General features: G+C 40.8%; 1 protein-coding gene across 1 annotated transcript in view; it reads left to right on the forward strand.

Moving 5' to 3' along the window:
- Nucleotides 1-2,695: 2,695 nt before the first annotated feature.
- SLC7A11 (solute carrier family 7 member 11) overlaps nucleotides 2,696-23,650 on the forward strand; it is a 58,341-nt gene continuing 37,386 nt past the window's right edge. Inside the window, exons 1-6 of the mRNA XM_057432237.1 lie at nucleotides 2,696-3,875; nucleotides 5,283-5,409; nucleotides 9,444-9,559; nucleotides 17,295-17,420; nucleotides 19,637-19,736; nucleotides 22,863-22,907. Of these exons, the coding sequence (XP_057288220.1) occupies nucleotides 3,599-3,875; nucleotides 5,283-5,409; nucleotides 9,444-9,559; nucleotides 17,295-17,420; nucleotides 19,637-19,736; nucleotides 22,863-22,907 (791 nt within the window). The 5' untranslated portion in view covers nucleotides 2,696-3,598. The remainder of the gene's footprint in view (nucleotides 3,876-5,282; nucleotides 5,410-9,443; nucleotides 9,560-17,294; nucleotides 17,421-19,636; nucleotides 19,737-22,862; nucleotides 22,908-23,650) is intronic.

Below are 23,650 nucleotides of genomic sequence, written 5' to 3' on the forward strand. Positions count from 1 at the left end.
TGTGTGTGTTGTAGTGTTCCCATAAAGGGGAATGCTGTGTGTGTGTGTTTTGTAGCACTCCCCAGGGGAAATATCAAAACTGTATCTTCTTTGGAATCAGAGGTTCAGCTGTGTCCCAGGTATGTGGCACAATCTCTACTAATATGAAAAACAGGGGTGCCCCCATGTCAAGTATGTTCATCCTGTGAAACACTGTAGTATTGTTGTTTCCCTGTGATGCTTGAGTATTTCATTTGCTGGAGTAGTGCAGTGCAGGTTCCAAAAAATTATACGCACTGTGAAAGGTCCCAGCAATGCAGCCAGTCCTGGTTGACGGGGAGCTGACCCCTTCAGCTAGTGGTTTAGCTGTTTGCTAACAGTATGAGAGTAGGAGGACTTAGAAGCTAATGAGAATTTCAGTTTGAAACAGATAGTGGATGGTTCAGTGGATGGTGAGATTCAAAATGGAACCATTTCACAGTTATGATCTCAGTTATGTTTTAAAATGTTTGGGAGAAAATGTCTATGGATTTGGAAAAGAAAACCCCAGCAGCTAGAGAGAAACAATAAAAAGTTGTGCACAATGCTAGCTGCCATTAAAGGCTGGATGTTTCTCTTCATTGTTTCAAATAATTTCATCAATCTAGAGAAAATTGCTCCTTATATCTTTTTGGTGTGTTTTCAGAGTGGATTTTTATGGAAGAACAGGACTGTGCTGAGTCTTGGACAGGTTAAGCCCTTTGCTTTCAGAGGAGCTCTCTGAAAAGTCACAGAGCATTTTATGTTACTGTTGCATAGTGATAAACAGTCCTTGCTTTGTGATGAATAATTCAAATGAAAGCGGCTGTTGCACTGCAAAAAAACGGAACAGATTTTGTGAGTATTCTGTATAATGGGGGACAGCAAACAGTGGTGGCCCTTTTCCAGTTTTGTGCCCTCCTCAGGAATAGATTCAACTGATAGAGAATTCTATAAATTTCCAGAATAAAACAAATAATCCCCCAACACCAAGAAGTATTCCCTATCCTGGGTGGAAGTAAGGCTGGAACTCAAAGGAAAAAAAGTGCCTTTCTTTCTTTCTTTATTCTTAGGGGTTAGTGTTGAGAAGCAGTGTAACAGTACTCACCAGGAAGGCTGCAAATAGCGTGACCGCTGGCAAGCTGCCAGTATTTAGGAAAAAGAGCTTTCTGCATCCAGCTTTCCTTAGTTCCCAACTTAGAAATTTCACTGGGATTTTCACATGGTCCTAAGCTTTGCATGTGTGTTATCCCTATACCACAGAAGAAGCAAGCACCCTTTTCCTTTCATGGGAGAGCATTAATAGCTATGTCCAATGGCAAACATACATTCTTCTGGTGAGTGATCAAATGAAATTTGAAAACCATTATACTGTCCAGTGTTTGTACTGAATAGCTGAATTACTGGGAGCTGCCTCAGGATCATCTGGGAGGTTACTTAGCTTTTGGTTTGATCTTGGACCCATCTTCCTATGTAAATAGTGTAAGCATTAGATAAGAATGATTAAAGTATTAGATATTGTAAGATGTCATGTGTTTCTTCATTAAACAGCCTTTGAAAATTAAAACAGAAGTCGTCAGCCCAAACAGAGTTCTGTGGTTAATGTTTTTTTCCTGTTGTGATTTCATCTAGTTATTCCCTTCAGGCATTTATAATCTTATTGGGGGGCAGCCTATGAAATGTACTACCAGGGGAAAACAATTCTTCATAGCACACCACCTACTTGTGGGTTTTCATGTAACTGCTGCTGTGAAAACTGGCTTGGTTTGGACTCTGGGGTGACCAGAGGAGGTCCTGCCCATGGTTAGTCACCTGCAGCACCTGCTGGAGGGGCAATTGCTTCCCCAAAAGGTTGGGCACATGGGGCAGCGACAATGGGGGTGTGAGGTATGCAGAGAAGTGAGGGACCAGCAGATAGAGGGAGAAGTAGGATGTACTCAGAAAATAGACAAGCGCTACCTGTATGCAGTCAAAACCTGTAATCACTTTGGTTTCTACTTGTGTGCATTTAAACCAGATAAGCTTTTTTTTTTTTATGCCTTCTTTTATCTCAGTGCAAATTACTAAGGGTGAATTATGACTGCAAATAGGAGGCTTTAAAAACACTGAAGGTTTACAGCTGCAGAGTGTTGATATTCCAGGATCTCTTTCTCACATAAGTTTGAAAGCACTGTAGTGCTCTGAGCTTGGTGCCTGCTTTTGAAATGATAAAATGTTTTAACTGTGATTCCCCCCACCTTAATCCTAGGTCCCAATTAAGCAGTAACAGCAGTAACTGCAGTAATAATTTCTCTTTGCACTGATCTAATCTGAAGTCACGAGCAGCTGCAGTATTTATGCTACGAAGGATTTTTCCCCTTTGGCATATATTGCACAGGCTGTCCCTTGATTCAGTTACAAGTGCTTGAAGGCTATTGATTTTTACTCTGTTTTATGAGAACTCTCCTTTTTAATTTCTCAGGTTTGAATTTGATTGATCAAGTCATGTGATAAAAGTATTTATGCATCTGATTACCTGTTTATCTGGTCAGAGAAGAACTAGGTCTAACACAAAACCCACTTTCTGATTCCTGAGCTGCAGGAGATCCTGAGCTCTGGGGTATTCTCCTCCTCCTCCTGCCAGGTCACACTCAAGAGGTGGCTGTAAACATGAATATTTCTGAAGGGGAAGTGTCATAGAGGCATTGCTTACTGACATCCTAGAAACACACAGCATGCGTGGAAATTACTGTACCACGGAAATAACCCCGGGTGTTCATTAGGCTGATTTGGGTGTGTTGCTAGGCAACTCGGGGCAACAAGGGGGATTTTATGTATTCTTTTGGTAGGTACAGGTCTCTGTAGAGATTTCCAGGTAAGTAACAGAGCCGTGGGAGAAGCTGATCAGCTGCCACACCAGAAGTTAAGCCCTACAAACTTAACTTTCAAGAGGAGTTTTTCCAAGGAAGAAATTGGATTAGACCCAGAGATGACGTACCCTGTTTGATTTCTTTTCTCCTTGCACTCTGACCAGCTTTGTGTTTAGGCAGGCTTTTGTTTCTGGCTCCGAGTTGCTTTAAAAACATTTGGGAGTGTGTCTCGGGGTGTTAAGGGTGATGTGCTTAGCTTGATTGGCGCGGCTTGCTTGGGAGTGCTTTGTTCTTCCCACCACCCTCAGGTCAGTTGTGCAACATGCCCCTGCTGCTCAAAAAGAAAAAAGGAAAAAAAAAAAAAAGAGAAATGCTGAGTAATGCCAGAGGTTTCTCAAATGGCTGATGCAAACCTGGAGAATTTACATCATCATTCAGCTGGAGTAACTTGGTATGACAAGAGCTTAAATACAAGTCCATGCGGAAGCTGAGCTGGTTCCCAATGATAGGGCAGTACCAGCTCGCAGTGTGAAAGTGCAGGTGTTCCTGAGCAGTGCTCTGATTGCAGTAAAAGCTCAAATACACTTCAGGAGCTCTCTACCTGTGTGTAGGAGCAGCTGGAAAGATAAGAGAGGGCAGAGGAAGAGACCAAGTGGTTGGCTACACAGAGGGGAGGGGGGGGAAAAGTCTTGAGTTTCTGCTGAAAACTTTTTTCTCTGTGCTTGCTGTCCGTGTGCTGGTGGCACTGTAGCATGTATAGGAAGGCTGCTGTAACCACGGTCTCTAATGGACGCTACTTTCAGGGGCAAGCTAATGGCAGGTTGCCCTCTATGGACAGCGAACAGCCAGCCCAGGAGGGAAAAGTTGTGCTGAAGAAGAAAGTGACACTTTTGAGAGGGATATCCATCATAATTGGCACTATCATTGGAGCTGGCATCTTCATCTCTCCCAAAGGCATCCTGAAGAACACGGGCAGTGTGGGCATGTCCTTGACTGTCTGGACAGTGTGTGGTATCCTCTCGCTCTTCGGTAAGTTCCTTAAAAGTTTCTAATTAGTCCAGAGGGGAGCTGGTGGATTATTGCTATTATTTGTCTGATTTTGTCATTGGATGTCAAGGTACAGAGTGGAGCTTAAGAACCAATAGGGCTACAGAAGGCTTTTTGCTGTGTGATAGGTTGTGTGGAGGGCGCAGAGGTATGTAACTGCTGTCCCACCAGTGCCTGGTCAGTCAAGTTGGAAGCATAAATACTTGATTAGGGGTCCCTAAAGGAACAGGAAAAGTAAATGTCCAGTTTATGCCATGCATCATGATGTATGTATACTGAGTTTTTTTATGGATGGCCCCCAGCAGCTGGGGATGGGGGTCACTCCACTCCAACACCACGTGAATGTTTTAGCCATCTAAATTTAGCTCCCTGGAGGCTAGAGCAAGGTCTGAGGGGAATAATTCCCTCTGGAACTAAGCTGTATAGGCATACAAAGGAACAAAATAGTAATAACACTAATAACCCCTCTTGCCAGTCTTTACTTCAGTCCTTCCTCGTGATGTTGCTTTGACAATTTGAGCTGCAAAAAACAACATAATGGAAACAAATTTGTAATGCAAGTTTTTTTTGCTGGCCTGCGTACCGTGACAGGCCAGCAGTTATCGTATTTTTACTAATTTTGTGTACTTTTGAAGAGTGTTAAATTCTGAAGAATGCCAGTTTATTTGTTCTGTACACAAAGCCTCCATTCAGAGTGGTAAACCGCACCTTTGACTCAGTGGGACAGAGGGGTTCGCTGACCTACTTAATGAGCTAATCTTAAAGAGGCTGAAGAACTAGCAGGAATATTTGCTTTATTTAAAACGTAAATGACTTGTTTTCTGGCAGGAGGTAAAGAGGGCAAAGACTGGCTAACATGTGTCTGCTCAATAGCTAGAACATGCAAATGCCGCCCTGTGTAAATTGGCTCTGATCTTAAAAGAAACATGGGCTGTTTGCGAGCTAAGCCCACCTGACTGAGTTTAGAACCCGTAGGTCACATGTTAAATGTATTGTACAATGTGCAGTGTAACCTGTTGATCATTATTTGATAACAAGCAAATGTGTTAGAAGGCTTTCACTTAGCGGTGGCTGGGTGGGGAGCTGGGGTAGCTGGCATGACACAGCATTTTATTGTCCCTCTTCATGAGATGTGTGTGAGTAATGAAATGTCTTGATAGCAAACAGTTCCTCCAGTGGCTTTTCACCCAAGTGTAACTAGATACATGTACTGTTTGGTTAACTGCAAGCCTAGCTGAATGAATTAAAACTTACCTAATTGCCTGAAAACAGTTATTAAAATATATTTAAAGTAGTTGTGATACCACAGCAGCTCTGTTGTTTTGTTTATAAAAGTTTTGAAAGGCATTTCTGGATACCTCTTGTGATGCCAAAGTTTAATTCTCACAGGTGCCCTCTGCTATGCTGAATTAGGAACGTGCATTAAGAAATCTGGTGGTCACTATACTTATATCCTGGAGGCCTTTGGCCCCTTACCTGCTTTTGTGAGAGTCTGGGTTGAGTTACTCATCATTCGGTAAGTTTATTGTGTTTTTTCTGTGGTTTTTTTTTTTTTTTTTTTTTTTTTTCTGACAGCAACACACTTTTCAATCATAAAGAAAAAACTCCACTCTGTGGTGGGCAAAACAAGTCAAATATACCTTGATCAGTGAGCTGTGTTCTTTTAGTATGGTTACTTCAGATAACACAACAACACTATTTTGCTTGTCAGGATTGAAACAGTCAAGGAGACGTGCATGTATGGGGGAGAAAAAAATGCCTGCCACACAAATTCAGCTACTTGCATTAATTTTTCTAAGCTTACTGTATCCATTAATGTCAAAAGTAATGCCAATGTCTGTGTCTATATGTCTTATAGTGGAAGAGGGAAGTCACCTTTATGTTTTCTCAGTCTTGCCACTGGCTTTTGGAGCAGTTGCTTTTGTCTGTGGATACAGGAATAACTCCTGGTGAAGCTATTGCCCAGTAGTTTTCAGATTTGGGGCGCCACGTGTTCTTCATATGTCAGTTCAGGTCCCCATTTTTTTGGTTTTGTGGGATGTTGGAAAGCTTAAATCCTGATGACTATGAAAAGCACTAACTGGCCAGATAAAGCAGTGTTAATTCTTTACATATCTAGAATGTTCAAAGTATTGTTTTGGTATGAAGGCCTGTGACTCCTGCAGCTCTTGACACTGTATAGGTGAATTACAATATGAAGATGCCAAATCATGTCAAATATATTTTTGTAATTTAAATGGATCTTTGCAGCAAACTCAAATATGCCCCTTTTTTTTTTTTTTTTTTTATGGTATCACTGAAGCTGGAGGGCTTGTTACAGGTAGAACAGGGGCAACTCACTTATAAAACAACTTTGGGAATGCTCCAGTCCTGCCTCAGGCTAGTTAGCACTCCTTTCCCCTCTCTTCCGCAATCAGCAAATTAGTCACAGAAGTGCACGCCTCATTTCAAATCACGACTATGTTTACATAATATCAACAAGTTCTAGCATAGATTTGAGTTTAAAAGCACTGACAGTGCTGAGTCATTATGAATCCAAGGATCTTTATCTTGTTTCCGGAGGAAGTAATCTTGTATGTCAGATGGTCCCTTACATCCTCACCCCCAAAAGTAAACTTCGCATTAACTCTGTAACTTCCATCAAATGTGATGAAAGAGCAGATGTCTTAACCCTATTAACTTCTTGACAAAAGGAAAACCAGACAGGGAGCAGATCTGTTTTTAAACTGTGAGAATCACAGTGCTGTGATCGTATCTATATCATTACACATCCCAGGATCAAGAAAAGAGTCTGAAATATCCCCCTCTTAACCTGCACCTTGCTAGGCAGGCAGACCTTATGAACGTAGGCACAAACACCAACAAGAAACCAGGTTTCATAAATTCCTCTCCTTGCAAAATTATTGCTTTTTTACATATTACAGTGTCCCAGGAATGTCACAAAAACACTCTTAGTCACCATGATCTGCCCCACACCCAGTAAATAATCATCTTGCATTGGAAGGAATGTCACTGAATTCTTTAATCATCAAATGTGAGAGGTAGCAAGCGAGGTGGACTTGTTAAAACTTGTGATGATCAGAGCAGCGCTGCTGATGCTCTGTGTAGGGTTTAATATCTGACTCCTGCATTGGTAAACTAATTGGCTGCTACTATCAAAGAAGTTAAGGACTAATACGTATCTAGGTTTTTTTTTTCAATAGATGAAGTTGCACAGACACTTCTCAGCTAAGCTGTTTTTTCCTCTGAAAGATCACAGGATTATCACACCCACAGGCTGGCAAAGAAGCCCCAACCAGACTCAGCATATCCTGCTCTCATATATCTTTTCAGCCACTATTTACAGTCTAGGACGCACTTAAACTCTGCTCACACACTGATTAAACTGTGCCAGAATTACCTGCAGTTTAGGTGTACCTTATACTGTGCTCCTCATCCAGTACAAGTAGGAAATTTTTTCTCCCCAAAAGTCAAGTTGCAGGTATATTACGTGCCTAAAAAAAAAACAAATAAAAAATAAAAAAATAAGAGGCTAGCTTTCAAACAAGTGAATAAGACTATGTGAATGCATTGGCTGTAGTGATTAACTATAGTAGTTGCTACATATAGGCTGGGTAGAGGAAGCTGCCAAGCGACTGACTCACCTGTGGTATGTGCTGGGGCACTATGCCTGCTCCTTAGCTGATGTTTTTTGTGCTCCTTGCCTTTCAAAGAAAGCTGCTGTTGTCCTTCCTGTCCACTCCTGAACTCACAGTAATGAGGGGGCTGCTAGTCTGTCCGTAGGATTGTGATCAAAAGGAAAATGTCCCATTCCTTCAACTTCCACCTCCACTGGCTGACTAAGCTGCCAGCAACATCTCCCCTCAAACATGTGAATGCGAGAGACACAGCTATGCGAAGTATAATTTAGGAACTATGTTTTTAAAAACATAGTGGTGTGGATAACAGCGACTGCCTCTTTAAAAAGGCCTGTCTTAAGATGAGAAGGAAAAATCCAATTTCTGGAAAGAAGAGCTGGGACTGAGGGGAAAAAAGCCTGGGAAAGCTCCAAAGATCTGATCTTTCATCTGATCTAGGACTCTTCAAACTACTTTTGGCAGCCTGAAGTGTTGAAAAGCTGGAAGTAAGCCTGGTGATCTTACGTAAATTAAAAATATTGCACCCAGGTAAAGTCATAAAATGTCTGTGTAAATCCAACACAGAGGACATTTGGTCCCTGAGCAAAGGCAAAAATTGCTAAGCCAGCTGCTGGCCAGTGAGAGGAGACGTCCTCATGCGTGGGGGATGCACAAGCCACAGCCCTGATTTGTCCATACAGAAACTTTCAGAGGAAGAAACTTCTGGTTTTTACTGCTCTGCAGTTTGGTTCAATGCAATGTGTGACATTTTGGTTGAGTCATAACACTAAGAAAGTCGGTTCTGTTTCAAGGGCAAAACTCTTCTGTGGAAAATTCCTTTATTGTCTGATGGAGAATAATAACTTCTCTGCAGAATTTTTACACTGTTTCATAGCATATTTAGCAATGGTATTTCTATTCTAATTCTTTAAGGTGAGGCATTACTTTATTAAATGCTCTGGATCTTTTTTTTCCACAATCGATTTGCATGGACTCTTGTTTAACACAAAAATCCTTTAAGGCAGAATCGTATTGCCTTTTGTCCTTATTGTGTGGGTGATGAAGCACAGAAGCCACCAGCTGTTGTGAGAAGGGTGAAAGTGTCCTCCCAAACCAAACGTGAATAGGTCACTGGAACTGTTATATGCAGACAATGCCTGATCTGAGACACAGGATAATTTGTTGTTAATTGTGCCAGTGCTAAGGCTTCTGGCAGACCTTTAGCGCATCTCAAAGAGAAAGGCTGTATGAACATTGTGTATTTCAAATTGGTAAAGGCAACAACTGCATGCCTTCACATTTCTCTCTTTCATGGTAGGTGCCTTCTGTGCTTCAAGGAATTTTGATTTCACTTGCAGTGCTAGGAAGTTGTCAGTCAATAAAAGAAACAAATTCTGTTTGCATTTTAGGAAATACCATTTTCATTCATTTGTTGCATGGTCTCAGATTTTAATAACAGCTTTGAGTAGGTTTGAGATACTTATTTCAATATAGCAGAATTCTCAGCTTGATTGAAATTAATTTGCTTGTGTCTGAGGGGTGGTGAGATATAACTGGCCACTAAAATTCACTCCTCAATGACTTTTACTTGGAGTTTTGCCCATGTAATCTAATTTTGGCCTTGTTCACTTTGAGCAAGTGAATGAAGATTTCTATTGATACCTTTCTTTTCTGTTTATGGCTGCTTTACAGCATGGAATTTGCAAGAATAATCCTGGTAAGAAGTGCTGCTGTCAAGATCAGAACAGCTGAGCAAAACTAAATTGCTTATGGTTCCCTGATACATTCAGAGATCACAGTACATGACAGCAGGTTACTAGCACCCACCAATATTAAGTATGATTCACAGCTCTGTGATAATAAAGCATGATCCCATAAGGATATTATCTATTGTGGATTAACTTTGTGATTTTTTTTGTTGTTGTTACACTAGCCCTGCTGCCACAGCAGTGATATCGTTGGCCTTTGGACGTTACATTTTAGAACCTTTCTTTATGCAGTGTGAAATCCCAGAACTTGCAATTAAACTTATTACAGCTGTTGGCATCAGTAAGTATCTAATTTTAGTTTAAGGGAAGGGTAAAGAAGATATAAACTGGGGGAGAGGGAAGTAATTGAACACTGAACAGTTACTTGTTTTGTATGAATCATTACAGAAGTGTTGTGCGTCCAATGTCAAGGGCATTGGTGTGACTTTTTGCCTGGGTATGTGTGTTTGTGAACATGCACAGTCGTAAAGAGAATAGCAGCCTTTATTAATGGCAGGCAAAATCTATCGCCAAGGCTGGTCCTGTTGCCACTTGAATTAATGGCAGAACTCTCATTACTTTTGTGTAAGCAATTTCAGTCCCTAAGAGATGGTGAGCCAGTGCCAGAGATGTGGAAGAATGACTGCCTGATTTTAAGTGCTTTGCTCTACCTCTGCTTTAGGAGGCAATTGAGTGCCAAGTATAATGCCAATGAAGAAATGTAGTTCTCTGGAGTGGAGCACAGGCAACAGGAGATCATCATCCCTAGTGCCACTCTGTCCTTCACAGCAATAAAACTTATTGGGGCACTTGCAGTTTGGAAAGCAGAAACCCAACTGATGACTTTGGGAGAAGGGTGTGAAGATTGGTGAAAATGCATATCTGTTACAAGCAGCTCATCTTACTCTTGCTGACTTTGAAATTAGTGTGAAAAGGACTCTGTAGGGCTAGAGACAATCAATAATTTCCAGTGGAAGGATGCAGGCTACCCTGAGACCAGGAACTTTACAGTGTACCTGGGCTGGTGTGGGTATGAAACAAGAAAGCACAAATCATGATGCAAATGGGACTCTGCAGCACTTTGTCTTTAGCACTAGAGGCTTTTTTCATGTTCTGTCTGGTCCCTGGTTATGATGCTCCTTGCACAAGTGTGCACACATTTGTATTCAACTGTGTTGGGAGAAGAGTGATGAGTAGACCTGAGTAACTAGTAAGGGATTGTTTCTTTCAATTTGGTCAGTGCACATCTCAGAAACGAAAGGACCGGAAAAAGGAATTAAGACATGCAAAATGATCAAAGGCACACAGGAGACCCCTTCAGTTTTCCACAATAATAGGTTCAGATGCCTTTTTCTTTCTTTGGGGTAGGGAGTTCAATTGACATTGAAATTTCCAGTCTCCAGGTTACGGTGTTTTTTTTTGTAGGCACTCTCTTGACAAGAGTTCCCTTCTGCCCAGAGTGTTAAAAAATCATTATGTGACCACATTTCTTTCTAACTTAATTATGCACACACTATAGGTTTCATAGGAATAATTGAATTAAGAGCTTAAATTTTGAGGTCAATGACTTTTTATAGCTACATCTGTCTAAAATATTTCAGTGCAAGATAAGGGTGAAACAGATGTTCAGTAACTTCAAGATCACTGAGACAGAAGGAATTTTAAGTGAGGACTCCGTCAAAGCATTTTGTTAAGTGCATGTGATTCAAGCACAATAAGTGAACAATTCAAAATAGGTTTTTATTGCTTTTAATTTAATTGAAAATCTGTGTGATGAGCCAGGGCATTGCAAAGTAATTAAACAAAGAAGTAGCACTGGGTGGGGAGGGGGTGGCTGGGCGGCAGTGCCGGGGAGGATGGAGTTATACTGAAATAATTAGAGCATAAAGGGAGAGAGGAGTTTACGGCAGAGTGCTTCTATGGTGAGCGCAGGTCTGCATAGCGCAGGTAGGATGAGGTGTCATGTCACTGAAAGAAGGGATTCTTTATACAAAGTTTGTAGCAATGAATGGGACAGCACTCAGGAAGAAAGTGGCATGTCAGAGGCTTGATCTTTATTTGCAGTATGCTCTACAGTGGACTTTCATTTGTAGTAGTTTTTGATTATATGCTACACTCAAGCTCAGGGATCCCAGAACACATGACTGTTACTCTCATAGGGTAAGAATTAGTTGCTGTGGTGGTAATCATAGAATCATAGAATAGTTAAGGTTGGAAAGGACCTTAAGATCATCTAGTTCCAGCCCCCCTGCCATGGGCAGGGACACCTCACACTAAACCATGGCACCCAAGGCTCTGTCCAACCTGGCCTTGAACACCTCCAGGGGTGGAGCATTCACAGCCTCCCTGGGCACCCCACTCCAGTGCCTCACCACCCTTACAGTAAAGAACTTTCTTTAATTAAGGTGGTGTTGAGCTGAGCAGACACATTGGAGCCCTGAATAATCCAGTTTAATGGTGCCAAAGGTAGTCTTTGCTTCCATTGAGAATTTTAAGTTAATCAGGAAGTGAACTGCCTTTTGTCTTCTTATCATCTCCTGGTCCCTTTTCCCTCTTGTACCTCATGACAGAATGTTCATTGCATATCTGTCTTTATTGCATGAGGGAAAGGTAGCGGGAAGCAACATTAAACTCTGTCCTTGTGTGAGACTTTGTTCTGTAGTTTTTACCTTGTCATTTCTGATCATACTAGAAAGGGCATGAAGAGATTCTGAAAAATCTCCAGGTGATCTCCTGCCCCCCCAACACAATCAGTGTATCTAAAAGATTTCTGAGAGATCTTTGTTTAACCTGGTCTTAAAACCTCCAGCACGGATGTTTCTAAAACCTCATCTAATATTGTGGCTTGATTTTTTTTTTTTTTTTTCTGTCCTTGTCACAAGACATCTTTCCCCCCGCCCCTTCCTTTTCTGCAATTTAATCCTATTACTAAAAGGTTACCCAAGATGGATGCAACCAGAATTGTGATGGAGAATGGCAAATGCTGTTGCTCCTCTGCAAGCTGCAAACAAGTACTTCTCATGGAGGGGCTACAGCCTGTTCTGATCCCCACCACTCCACCTCAGTGTCTCTGTGGTGCAAAAGGAACAATGGTGCTGCAGAGAAGACGTAGCTCAGATGAGACCTAAAATGGAACTTCTGGAGAGGGTAACCTTTAAAAACCCCCTCGTTCTTGGTTTTGTATTTATAGGAAAAAAAGTATGCACTGGGCACAAAGCTCTCCTCAAAATCATCTCTGTTCTGAGGAATTTCAAACAATCTTTGTTCCACAGTATGATGCTTGGGGTTTTGTTTTGTGGTGGTTTTTTTTTAAATATAATTATTAAACCAACCAAGCAAACAGTCCAGGCATTTCAGGGGCTTGGTAGAGAGAAGGATGCTTGTGTGGAGGTTCTCTGCAGATACCCCAGCTTTCTGAATCTCTGAAGCAAAGGCTGCCTGTTTTTTTCAAACTTAGAAATTGCTTTTATTCACTTGGTATTTCTCAAGTGTATCTCTGGAAGGAAAAAAGCCTAGGCAAATGCTGGGTATGAATATCTTGGTCAGTACTGGAGAGAAGAGCAGACAGCTCAGAGATATCTAATTACTACAATTTTTATGAAAATAAGTGGCCAGGTAGAAGAGAGAGAACCTGGATGTCCCCAGTTGTAAGGAAGGACAGCTGAAGAAAATACAAGCGGGAGGAGAGACCTTTTAAATGCCAGCTTTGCTTGAGTTGGACACAACAGCCCCAGAACACAAAGCAGAAGGGATAATGTCCACGTTTGTTCTGATGCTGAAGATGGTCTGTTTAGAAGAAAGAGTTAAAAATTCATTTTTCTGTTTATGTGAAAACTGCTAGATTGCATAGTTATTGTTTCTTACAATGAAGAAACATCCTATCATGATTGCAAAGCATGGTGGTAGACAGTGCAAAACCTCCCTATTCGTATATTGCTTTATCTATATCTTTCAATTCTTCTGCTAATGGCAAACTTAAATATATTGGTAACAGGAAGGGATAAATTATACTGTGCAAAGGTATTGAACTGTACTATCAATATGTAACCTGAATAGATAAGCAATCTTAACTATTCTAATCTTTTCTCTATATCAGAAAGCAGATAAACAGGTTTCAGCTCTTAAAATTTGAGACAACTTGCACGTGTTTTTAAGGTTTTAACATTCATGTGTATTCTGGGCATTTTACACTACAACAATATAAAATACACCCCCCCCCCCCTTTTTTTTTTTTTTTGAGGTCTGCCAAAACCCCTCAAATATAAGGCTGTTAAAAACTATGGCTGTTAGAGGCAGTGTTATGCTTGAAAACAAAGGTCAGCTGTATACATCTATCAGTGCTTGCTGGCAAATACTCCAGCCCAAAGCTTTATTGGCATAAATTTGGTGTGTACGTGAGTCTATAGTTAGTTGCTTTTTTTTGTCCCTGTCATGGCCAATGTTGTTCTCTACTGCTGACAGTTTTCAGACAAGCAGTTCAAATTAAGACATCTCTTGGCTTGCAGGGATAGCAAAACCTGCTCTGGTGGGTGCTCTTGTGCCTCCTGTGACTGTTTTAATTGACACATTAGGATCTGCAAATTGAGGGTATTTTTTTTTTTGCTATGTGTGAATGTCTAGATCCTAAAAGCCTGACAAGTGAGGGGAGGGCAGTTACCTTGGTTTCCTGCTGAGGCAGTGGTACGTATAGTCTTGAAAAGTAGGCCAGAATGTAATGCCTACTGTTAGTTCTCCCATTAGATTTTTTTTTTTATCCAGCTATAGCTGTGGCTGTGTGGAGAAAAGGGATTATGAAAAGCAATACGTTTCTTGTTACTATTGTGTTTGATTGTTCATGAACTCCATTTTATTTTCCCTTTATATTCTGATCGGTCAGGATTCATTTTGCTTTTAGTTAGGTGTTTAGTTTAAGGTAATTGTCTATGCTCCCCATAGTGGAGAAAGAGGGGAAGAGATGCTTCCTGAAGACAACTCGTCTTATCTGAGATGGGCATCTGGAAGAGTTGTTATTCATCCTCTGGAGGTAACTGTATCCTCATTGGGGGTGCAGTCATGCTAGATGCTTGACTTCTAGTTAGCAAAGTTAGACATGAGTCCTCCTTTCACTGTCCTTTTGTCTGGGGAGTTTCTGCTTCCTTCTGATCTTTGATGTGATTCTGTATCACAGTGTCTGCAATCAGTTTCTTGAAGTATCTCCATAAGGCCCTATTCATAGAAGTGATGTGCTCAATAATGACTACAGTCCCAAGATACAGTTTCCTTCTTGAATCCTGGCACAGCTGTCATATTCTTTTCCTGGTCTTTAGCAGCTTTCTTCATGACTCTTCTGTTTCCTTTTGCTATCCAGTTGCTAATACAACCAGTATGGCGCTGATACATGGTAACAATATAAGCCCTATATCCTTGTATGTCTGTTGTGCGCATACAGCTGCTAAGACTAAATAAGTAGGCTGTAAATTCCTGTAGTCTATTAAGTCCAATAAAATGAAATTCCCCAAAATACCAAATCAGTCTTAACTCTTATAAGAACTTGAGTCCCGGCCCTGCAACCTGAACCTGAACAAATATTTGTGTAGTTGTCCAAAGGACTTACTCTGACAGAGGACCATCAAAACTAATGGCATGTGCACTGGACTGTGCAGGTGTAGGGTCCCTTCAGCTTCCCAATTAAATGAAGGTCCTTGCGGTATCCATTTTGCTTTCACTATTTCATTAGAAAGCCTCAGATGAAATATTTGGCTGGCTTGAGCTCACAGTTGGGAATGGAGAAGTTTTAACACTGCTTGTGATCGGAACCAGCCTGCATTTGTTATTTTCAAGCTAGTGTAGCTCTCCAACAGATCTGGGGCTGTGATTGCCAGCAAGGAAGGTTCTGAGTTTCTGTGTGAGTTGACCTTAGTGTTTATACTAGTTTGCTATGCAGTGACATTCTTGTATGTGTATCAGAAAGGTGAAACGGATGCATTAGAAAACCTTGAGGGGGGCTCTCTGCAGGGAGGCTGCTCATGCTACCTATTCTGACCTGTGTAAAGTAACAGACAGCTGCAGTCAGCTTGAACTCTGAATAAGCTGGATGTCAATATCTTGATATTTTCTTACACATTAAACTCTTCCTTGATATTTTCTTGTGGCCTGGTCTCTGACTGGGCTTCGTCTTCTGGGAAAGAGGTATGATATCCTGAACTTTCTAAGAAATTTGAAATAAGCCAGTGCTTGTTTATGGCATTGGATTGTCGTTATAAGTCCTTCATAAAGAAACGCTGTTGGTCTAGTGAATATTTTGAATATGTTTTGCTTAAATGACAATTGTTAACCTACCTGGTAATCAAGCCCTGGGAAAAAAGGAGGAGCCTCAATCAGTGCTAATATTCAGCAGCAACCAAAAGAGATCTTTCAGCATTTAAAAGTGAAGGTACGTCAGGGACAACAGAGTAATGAATCAGGCCCCTGGGATTTTCTGTTTCCTGGCAAGTATAGGTATGCAGGGAAGTAATAAAGCAAAAAATAAGTGTTTCTATCTCAAGTGGAACTTTGCAGAAGTTTAACTGATTACTTCATGACTTAGGTAAGAATGCCTTGGTTCCAAAATATGGTGAAATATGGAACTGGAAAAACATTTTGACCTTTAAGATCTTCTTTTGGTGAAAAATTTGCATTAAGTGATGTTGCAAATATATATGGACTTTTGTAAATTGCACATTTGAGAGTGGGGGCATCTCCTCCCAGATAAAAATTCCAGGAAACACTTTCATATTTTTTTCCTGGAATTTTTATTTGATTAAAAGTATCTAAAAAATACATTGCAATACAGATTACTTGGAATTTTCTTCCTTTTCCATTAAACTTTTGTTTAAACTGAGAATTTTTTCTGATATGTATGTTTTGGCCTTGCTGGCGAACAGAATCTGTACAAAAGACTTGGGATAAATCAGTGTGGTTTGCTGCCAGAAAGTTTGTACCATGCCAGATTTACAATGCCAGCTCGTTCAAACTAGCTCCCAGACTCTGGCAGGAGATAGCAGCTTGAGTTTTTATGTGCCCCAGGATGTGTTGATATGGCTCATGATATAGATGAATCGGTGCTCTTGAAAGAGGTTGAAGTATGGGAGAACTCTGGTGAGGAGCTAATTCATTAGCTCCATATGATGGCAGGAAAGAGGAGATAAGTCACCAGACTTGTTTGACTATGTTCCCCTTTCCCAGCAGCAGAGAGGGAACAGGACTTTTTATCTAGTGAAGTGACTCACATTTTCCATTCTTTAGGTACTTTAAAAAAAACCCATAATGTAAACTCCTTTACTGATTATGTTTTTCCAGGCTAATAGTTTAAATAAGCTAGAATAACTGGCACTCAAATGATAAGACTTACAGTCCTCCTGTCAGTCAGTGCTGTAGTAAAGGCCAGAAGATGCCCTCCCTGACCCGGAAGGAGATGTCAGCCAAGCAGACAGGACGTAAAAGTCCTTCTCACTTATCTCTCTACATGTTGCAGACCTGGGCTTTGTTTTCAAAAGTTAAAACTCTCTATTTCTTCACCAATTCCCAGCAAGGATGGGCGTGCTACTTGCACTCTTGCCTTCCTGTATATCTGATGGTATAGCAGTAAGAGAGGGGAAAGCGTGGAAAAGAGGAGCAGAGGTAAATAAGGTAGTGAGTGAGTGACCGATTTATGTGGGGGCTAAATGTGGGTGTGAGAGTTTAATATGATCATTAATTGTTACTGTTTTCTGAAAATGCAGATCTCCACTCAAAGTGGCACTGGTACAGAAATCTGGAGTGACAAGGGTTGGGCAATTAGTTTCTTTTATTCAAGGCAGGCCCCTGCCAGCCAGCTGTTTGCCAGCAGGTAACAATTCTGGGTAAATGAAGCTGTAATTTTGTGTGGAGGGAGCCAGCTGAAGCTGAAGGTTATCAGGGTGTGTTGCCTTTAATGCATCAGGATCTAGGGGGTGTACGGCCTCGCTGCTGGTGAAGAATTTTGTGACGATTTCAGGAGCATGACTATTTCTTTCTGATTTTGCTTTTTCCCCTTGCAGCGCTGGTGATGGTCCTGAATAGCACAAGTGTCAGCTGGAGTGCCCGCATACAGATATTCCTTACCTTTTGCAAGCTTGTAGCAATTCTGATAATTATAGTCCCTGGAGTTATCCAGCTAATTAGAGGTATGAAATGAAAAGTAAACGCTTTTAAAGTGCTTTTATCTTTACCCTCCTCAGTCTTTCCCCACCTGCCTCCACCAAATAATGCTTATAGCAGCAAAATCTCTTAATTAGTCTGTGCTTGCTTAAACTGAAGCTTTGTACTGTCGTGTAATTGATTTGAAGTGGAACTACACTGGGATGAACTGGTATTTCCTTCAGCATGCCAATGAGTCTATTCAGATCGCAGTCATGTTTTAAATAAGCAACAGGATTGCTCTTCTCTGTAATTTGCCTTTGGTGTAAACTTTGTGGCAGGGGCAGGATGGGTTTTAATGACAGATGGGTATATCCCTCCCCAGAGCACACTCCTATTTGAGCAGAGTATGTCTCCTTTAACTGGTCTAGTGCCTAGTCTGCTTGGTACTTCAGGAGGCTCAGTACTGGGGAATATATGAAAGAAACAGTATCATGGATGAGGTTCTATCACTTTGGTGATGTAAATTGTGAAGTTAAAGGTGCTGTACCGGCAAGAGAAACTGTAGTCAGAGAGTGCTTTCATGGGCTTCCTGCTTACAAATACCGGATGCTCATGCTGCAGGCACACTTTACTTCTTCCAAGTGAAAAAAAAAAAAAAGCATACAGCTAAACGCAATAGTCTGGGGCTAACCCAAGCGTAGGAAAGGAGATCAGAAGTGTTTGGAAGGACAGAATGACTCTACAGACTTTATCAGTGTTGCTGTATAAGCAAGGAGTGTGAAAACACACCTTTGTTCTCCCCAGCAGCACCCAGCACGAACACAGCCGTGGAGGCCTTCCTTTGGCTCTCTGGAAGGTGTTTGGGTAAAGCCATGCCTGCAGAAAAACTCTTCTCAGTGTTTTACGCTCAGCTACCTGAAAAGGCTTTTCCATTAGATCCCTGTCAGCAGCAGCTGTGAAATGGTGAGAGGCCCTAGCTCGCTGTCGTTACAATAACGCTAGAAAGTAACTACAGGGAGCCCAAGAAGCTATTCAGCACAGAAGGCCAGAACGGGGAGCACTTTTTAATTAATTGGTGGCAGATTTCATCTAACAAAAAATTATCATGGCTGTTGGCTGTGTCCCTGGGATGCTCTTCTGTGATGCTGTGCAAACCCTCCTGCCTGAGTCAACAGGGCAGCGCTAGGTTCTGCGGTGAGCTCAGCTGCTCGGGGACAGGCGGCTCTCTGTGGTTAGCAATAGACTCTGAAATAAAACTTTTCCTGTGTAGCACTCTACTGAGTCACTGTTTCTGTTTTCGTGTTTTTCACTTCCTTTCTGGCAGCTGCAATGCCTCTTGCCTTACCTCCTTTCATGTGCAAAATGCCCCTCTGTTCCCATCTGCCCCATTTTTCCTAGACCTTTGAAGTAGGCCAGACCCAGGCTTGGATGAGGTTTGCTACCCTTAAGTAGCTTGGATAGTGTTCCTGACTCCCCACTGGGGTCCTACCTCTGGCTGCAGCTCTTCCCTTACCCAAAAAGCCCCTTCTTTGGTGGGAATTTAGACTGAGGGTTCAGTAAAAACTGAGTAAAGGTTAGAGGATTTGACCTATTGTTAATTTAAGTCTGAATGAATTCTGTTTCTTCCTGCTCCTTTTCACTGGAGGATCATTGCTTCTCATGAAATCTGGGATATTGTAGGGAGGTCTTAGAAACCATACCGGACCTTGTAAATGAGTAAAAGCACAATGTAACTCTTAAATGTTTGCATTTATAGGTCTGTAATTCTTAGCGTAATATTAACACAATACTAATTATAAAGGGAATTGCTAATCTTTCAGCGGTAGAGATACTGGGTTTATTTACCTTAAAAATGCTCTTTTTTGAGTGAAATATTAGCAGCGTTTCCTTCTGATTAAAATGTTAAACAAGCGAGATTTTCCACAGCATAAAAAGACAGAGCTCATTCTGCTCTTCCGTGTTGGTATAAGTCACTGCTGGAGATGACAGTGAAGTGAGTGTCATGAAGCTCAGAATGCTTTGAAAACAGACTAATAGGTCAAATTCTGCTATTGCATGACTTAGTGACACCACAAAACCTTTACAGTCAGTGTCAGCTTACAGCTGCAAGGGTTGGGTCAGAATTAGGGTCAAGGGCAGAGCTGGAAGTTAATGAACTGCTGGGTGATTGAATGTTGCATGGTGTGATATATTTATTTGTTATAAAGTAGGAGATGACAAAAGAGCTTATTTTTCAATATGGTTCTTGTTGATGTTACAGGAGAAACACAGCACTTTAAAAATGCCTTTGCGGGGAATGATGCCAGTGTTATGGGATTGCCACTTGCTTTCTACTCCGGAATGTATGCCTATTCAGGCTGGTAAGTTGTTGAAACTTGTGAGTATTTATCGTGAAAATAAACACTATATATGCTCTAATGAGGAGATTTATTTATATGAAGAAATGAGCAACATATTCGAACTGCATCATGTAGTAAGGGTGGATCTCACCACTGTTCCATATGCTCAGTAGTTATTCTGCAAGCAGCTCTGCGAGGGAAAGATTTTTCTTCTCCAGTGTGCAGTAAGTAAACATGCTCTGAACATTAAAAAAAATGAAAAACAAACCCTCAGACTTTTATTTCTGTTCTTAAGACCAGGAATAAAGGCAACAAGAAAGGGATGTTTCTAAATTTTCATCAAGTAACTGGATAAAAGGATAAAAGAGATAATGAAGCTTTAATTTTTGTTGAGCAAGAATGTAATTACATGAAAAATAATTCTAGGGACTGTTACAAAGTTGTGTGGACCTCAGCCTTTGCTTTGTAAAAGCAGTATTTGAAGAATGAGAACCATGATAACATCAGTATAGACCACAAAACAAGATAAAATGACAGATTCTTATGCCTTTTGCTCTGGGAGAATTGAACCTCACTTTATAAGAAAAGCAACTGGCTTCTGCGGAAGTCAAGTGCTATTGACTGTAAGCAAATATATGAGAATCTGTCTTCAAGTACCCTACTCAGAACTTTATTTCAAGTTCTTTCCCTCTCCCCACCAAAGTACACAGCAGCTGGTTTGAAAGATACTGCTGCTTTGAATCTGCCTTACGATTTATTCATGCTTAGTGAGGGCTCCACACTACACAGCGCCAGCATACTTTTGCAGCAGCAGTGTGTGGGGAAAAAAGACAACTACAGTGAACGGAGTGGGCTTATTCTGAGGCAGCTTTGTCTGCAGGTCTTCCCTTTCCTTTCCATAGCTTCACAGGCAGCCAAGTCCCTTCATCTTGCATAAAAAGGTGAGGGCAGAGAGATAAGGGATTTATATATTTAATTTGGAGGGACAAGGGACTGAGCATTTGAGTTCTCTGTCTGTCGGTAACTCCCAGATTGCAGGAGTATTATAAACATGCATGCTGAAATACTGAACAGAGCTTTTATGTTAAATGGTGATGGTGGGGGAATCCAAGAGAGTCTAAACCCTTTATCTGTGAGATATAAATATATTACCTATATATATATGAAAGCCTGGTATTTTGAAGCCTCAAGGAAATTGAACTCATTATGCAGACAGTCTCTACCTTCTTCCCTCTCTCTCATATAACTGCCTTTGTTTCTCACATCCATACATGTGATGGTTTCTCACTTTTAAAACTTTAACCTAACTGTACATTTTTGTATGAAGGGAATTCTAAAAGCACTTTTATATTGTTCATCGCTGAGTTATAGTTTATTTGCTGTAAGATGCTACATTAAAAATACTGTTATTCTGTTTCTTCTTTCCCATTTCTTTTCATTTTCCACCAAACGTTCCAAATCCGTACAATAAAAATAATCTCTGTTTTTCCTTTGCACCATCTGACTTTTATTTCAAGGTTCTTATTTGCTACTTATAAAAGAAATTAGCAGGAAAAGAGCTAATTTGGCTAGTGGTTCTTCCCAGCTGCCTATTTGTCTTTGTCACCAGCTCAAATTGATTGCCTGAGAGCATAGGAGAGCAGACCATTAAGTGGAGTGTCAATACCCTTGCACTAACAGTTTCATGGGGCTAAATCAATCCAATAAGCTGAATGTGAAGGAGTGTTACAAGTGTTGGGGTTATGTCTGAGGATGTAGGCAAAGTTTTATGCATAGCCTATGAGGCTATTAACTTTTAATGACACAGCTTTAAAGAACAAACCAAAGGTGTTATCTCTTATGTATGTGTGGGCTCATCCATGTGAAGAGTGAGTGTAGACTATCTGATATATAAAATGCTAGGTGAAAAAGGACAAGTAGAGAAAAGAATGCAAGGAAGCATGTCTCTGCATCACTGATGCCAGGCTGTCAGGTTACTTCTGTCTAGAACAGGACTAAGGCTAGAAAAAAAAGTAGCTGAATGTCTTACTCTTTGAAAACCATTTCTCCTTTGAACTACCCTAACCTCTTTTTTTTTTTTTGTGCTCTGTGCAATATCAAGTTTAGAAACAAGTACTGGGGGTGGTTCTATAAATGGCAAATCTAGTTTTTACAGCATTTGGTGCTCAGTCACAAAATCATATTTTATCAAAACCACAAGCCAGCATGAAATTGTTCCGCTAACCCAGATCTGCTCCAAGACCTGTGATGGAGAAAAGATCCACAGACTTTCTGCCAGCTCAGGTACCATCTGTTTATTCACTGTAGCACTCTTGGGTCAGATATCATTTGCCTTCCTGCATAAAAGCAGAAAGCCAGCATAAGCACTGTATTGACTGCTCTGTTTAATTAGCCAGGATGTGACTTTGTGCCCACATCTGAGCCAGGCACATCTGTATGATCCAGTGATGAGCAGACCTAGTGCTAATAAATGCAGAACAGAGGGTTCAGTGACCTCGAGGCTTACAGTTGCTTTGTATGCAAGGCTGTGCCCATTGAATAGCTCCTATGAATTCCCATACATAGCTATCTCTTGTATGCTGCTGGAATATGACCAGAGAGCAACTTGTACAGGAGGCTGTGTGAGAGCACACAGGATTAGCAGCCTGGGTTTGTGATCGCGTATGACACAGTAGTGTCAAAATACTGGTTTTAGGAGGGTTTTTTTGAGGCCTCATTTGTTTTTATTGTAAATAAGTCCTTGCTGAGTACCTTGCTGAGAATTTTTGCCAATACAACCTGAAACTGTACAAGGCTACAACCACAAATGGAATATGATGCTTTAGGGTATGTGTGTGCATTTGTGTATAAGATTAGGGTAAACCGTAATATGCCTAGTATGCCAGGGGAAAAAAATAATTCCACACTGACACTGGAGAGCTTTTGTCTTTTTTTCTACTTTGTTATCTTTTCTAAGAATTCCCTTCCTGGGCATGGGGCTGAGGGAACGTGAAATCTCACACTCCCCTTAACCCAAATCATGGGTCTGCAAAGTCGTCTATAATTGACAGTGGTGTTTAACTAGAGGCATCTTCTTGATTCTTTGGGAAAGAAATACAGAATCAAATCTACCAAGCCCTTCTAATAGCTTTTATAATTCTTTTCTAGGTTTTACCTCAATTTTGTTACTGAAGAAGTGGAAAACCCTGAGAAGTATGTACCTAATGTTTTTCTTGACTTTTGAGAAATGGTTGTAAATTTAAAATGCTTATGAAATCACTGATCTTCAGAAATTCTGCATTCTGGTCAAGTTGCTTGATTTCCAGCAGATCTGCTATCCATTTGAATTGCAACTGCTTGAAGATTTGCTATTTTCGGCCTGTCATGACCTTGTTATGTATTCTGCTTTTATGTGCACAGAAAGCAGAAAACTAAGTAGATCTCCAGGGCTCTGATTCACCCCCTCAGGATACAAGTAACTATCAGTGGCTCCTTTCAGTGGAAGTTACTGGTATCCTGTCAGGGAAATCTTGCTCAAGAAACTTATCTCCTGCAATATTTGGCAGTTTTGCTATGTTTAAATATTAATCAAATACTTAGCTCTACTTGTTTTAAGTGTCTCAGAGTTGCAGGATCTTGAATACATGTAGCACAGCATCTAATCCAATTAAGCGAAGAGGGAATATTGGTGGGAGTTTGTTTCAAAGCAGGGACAAATACACTCCCAGTGTCTGTCTGTAAAATATGGCAAGAAAAGCTGTCCTGTTAGGGAGAGTTAGATTTAGCAGATCTATTTTAGTAGATATGTTTTCATACAGAGAGCCAGTAATAATATTAACCTTCTCTAGAAATTATATAAAATACTCTTTGTCAAGTCAAATTATGTTCTTTGAGGAAATTAACAATGTACTTGATTAAAAATTAATGGGTAGACGACATTTTCTTAGGTGTTTAAA

Source organism: Pezoporus wallicus, unplaced genomic scaffold, assembly GCF_028554395.1.
Source record: "Pezoporus wallicus isolate ANWC-B61680 ecotype Strahan unplaced genomic scaffold, APGP_CSIRO_Pwel_v1 contig_6872, whole genome shotgun sequence".
Taxonomy (NCBI): domain Eukaryota; kingdom Metazoa; phylum Chordata; class Aves; order Psittaciformes; family Psittacidae; genus Pezoporus; species Pezoporus wallicus.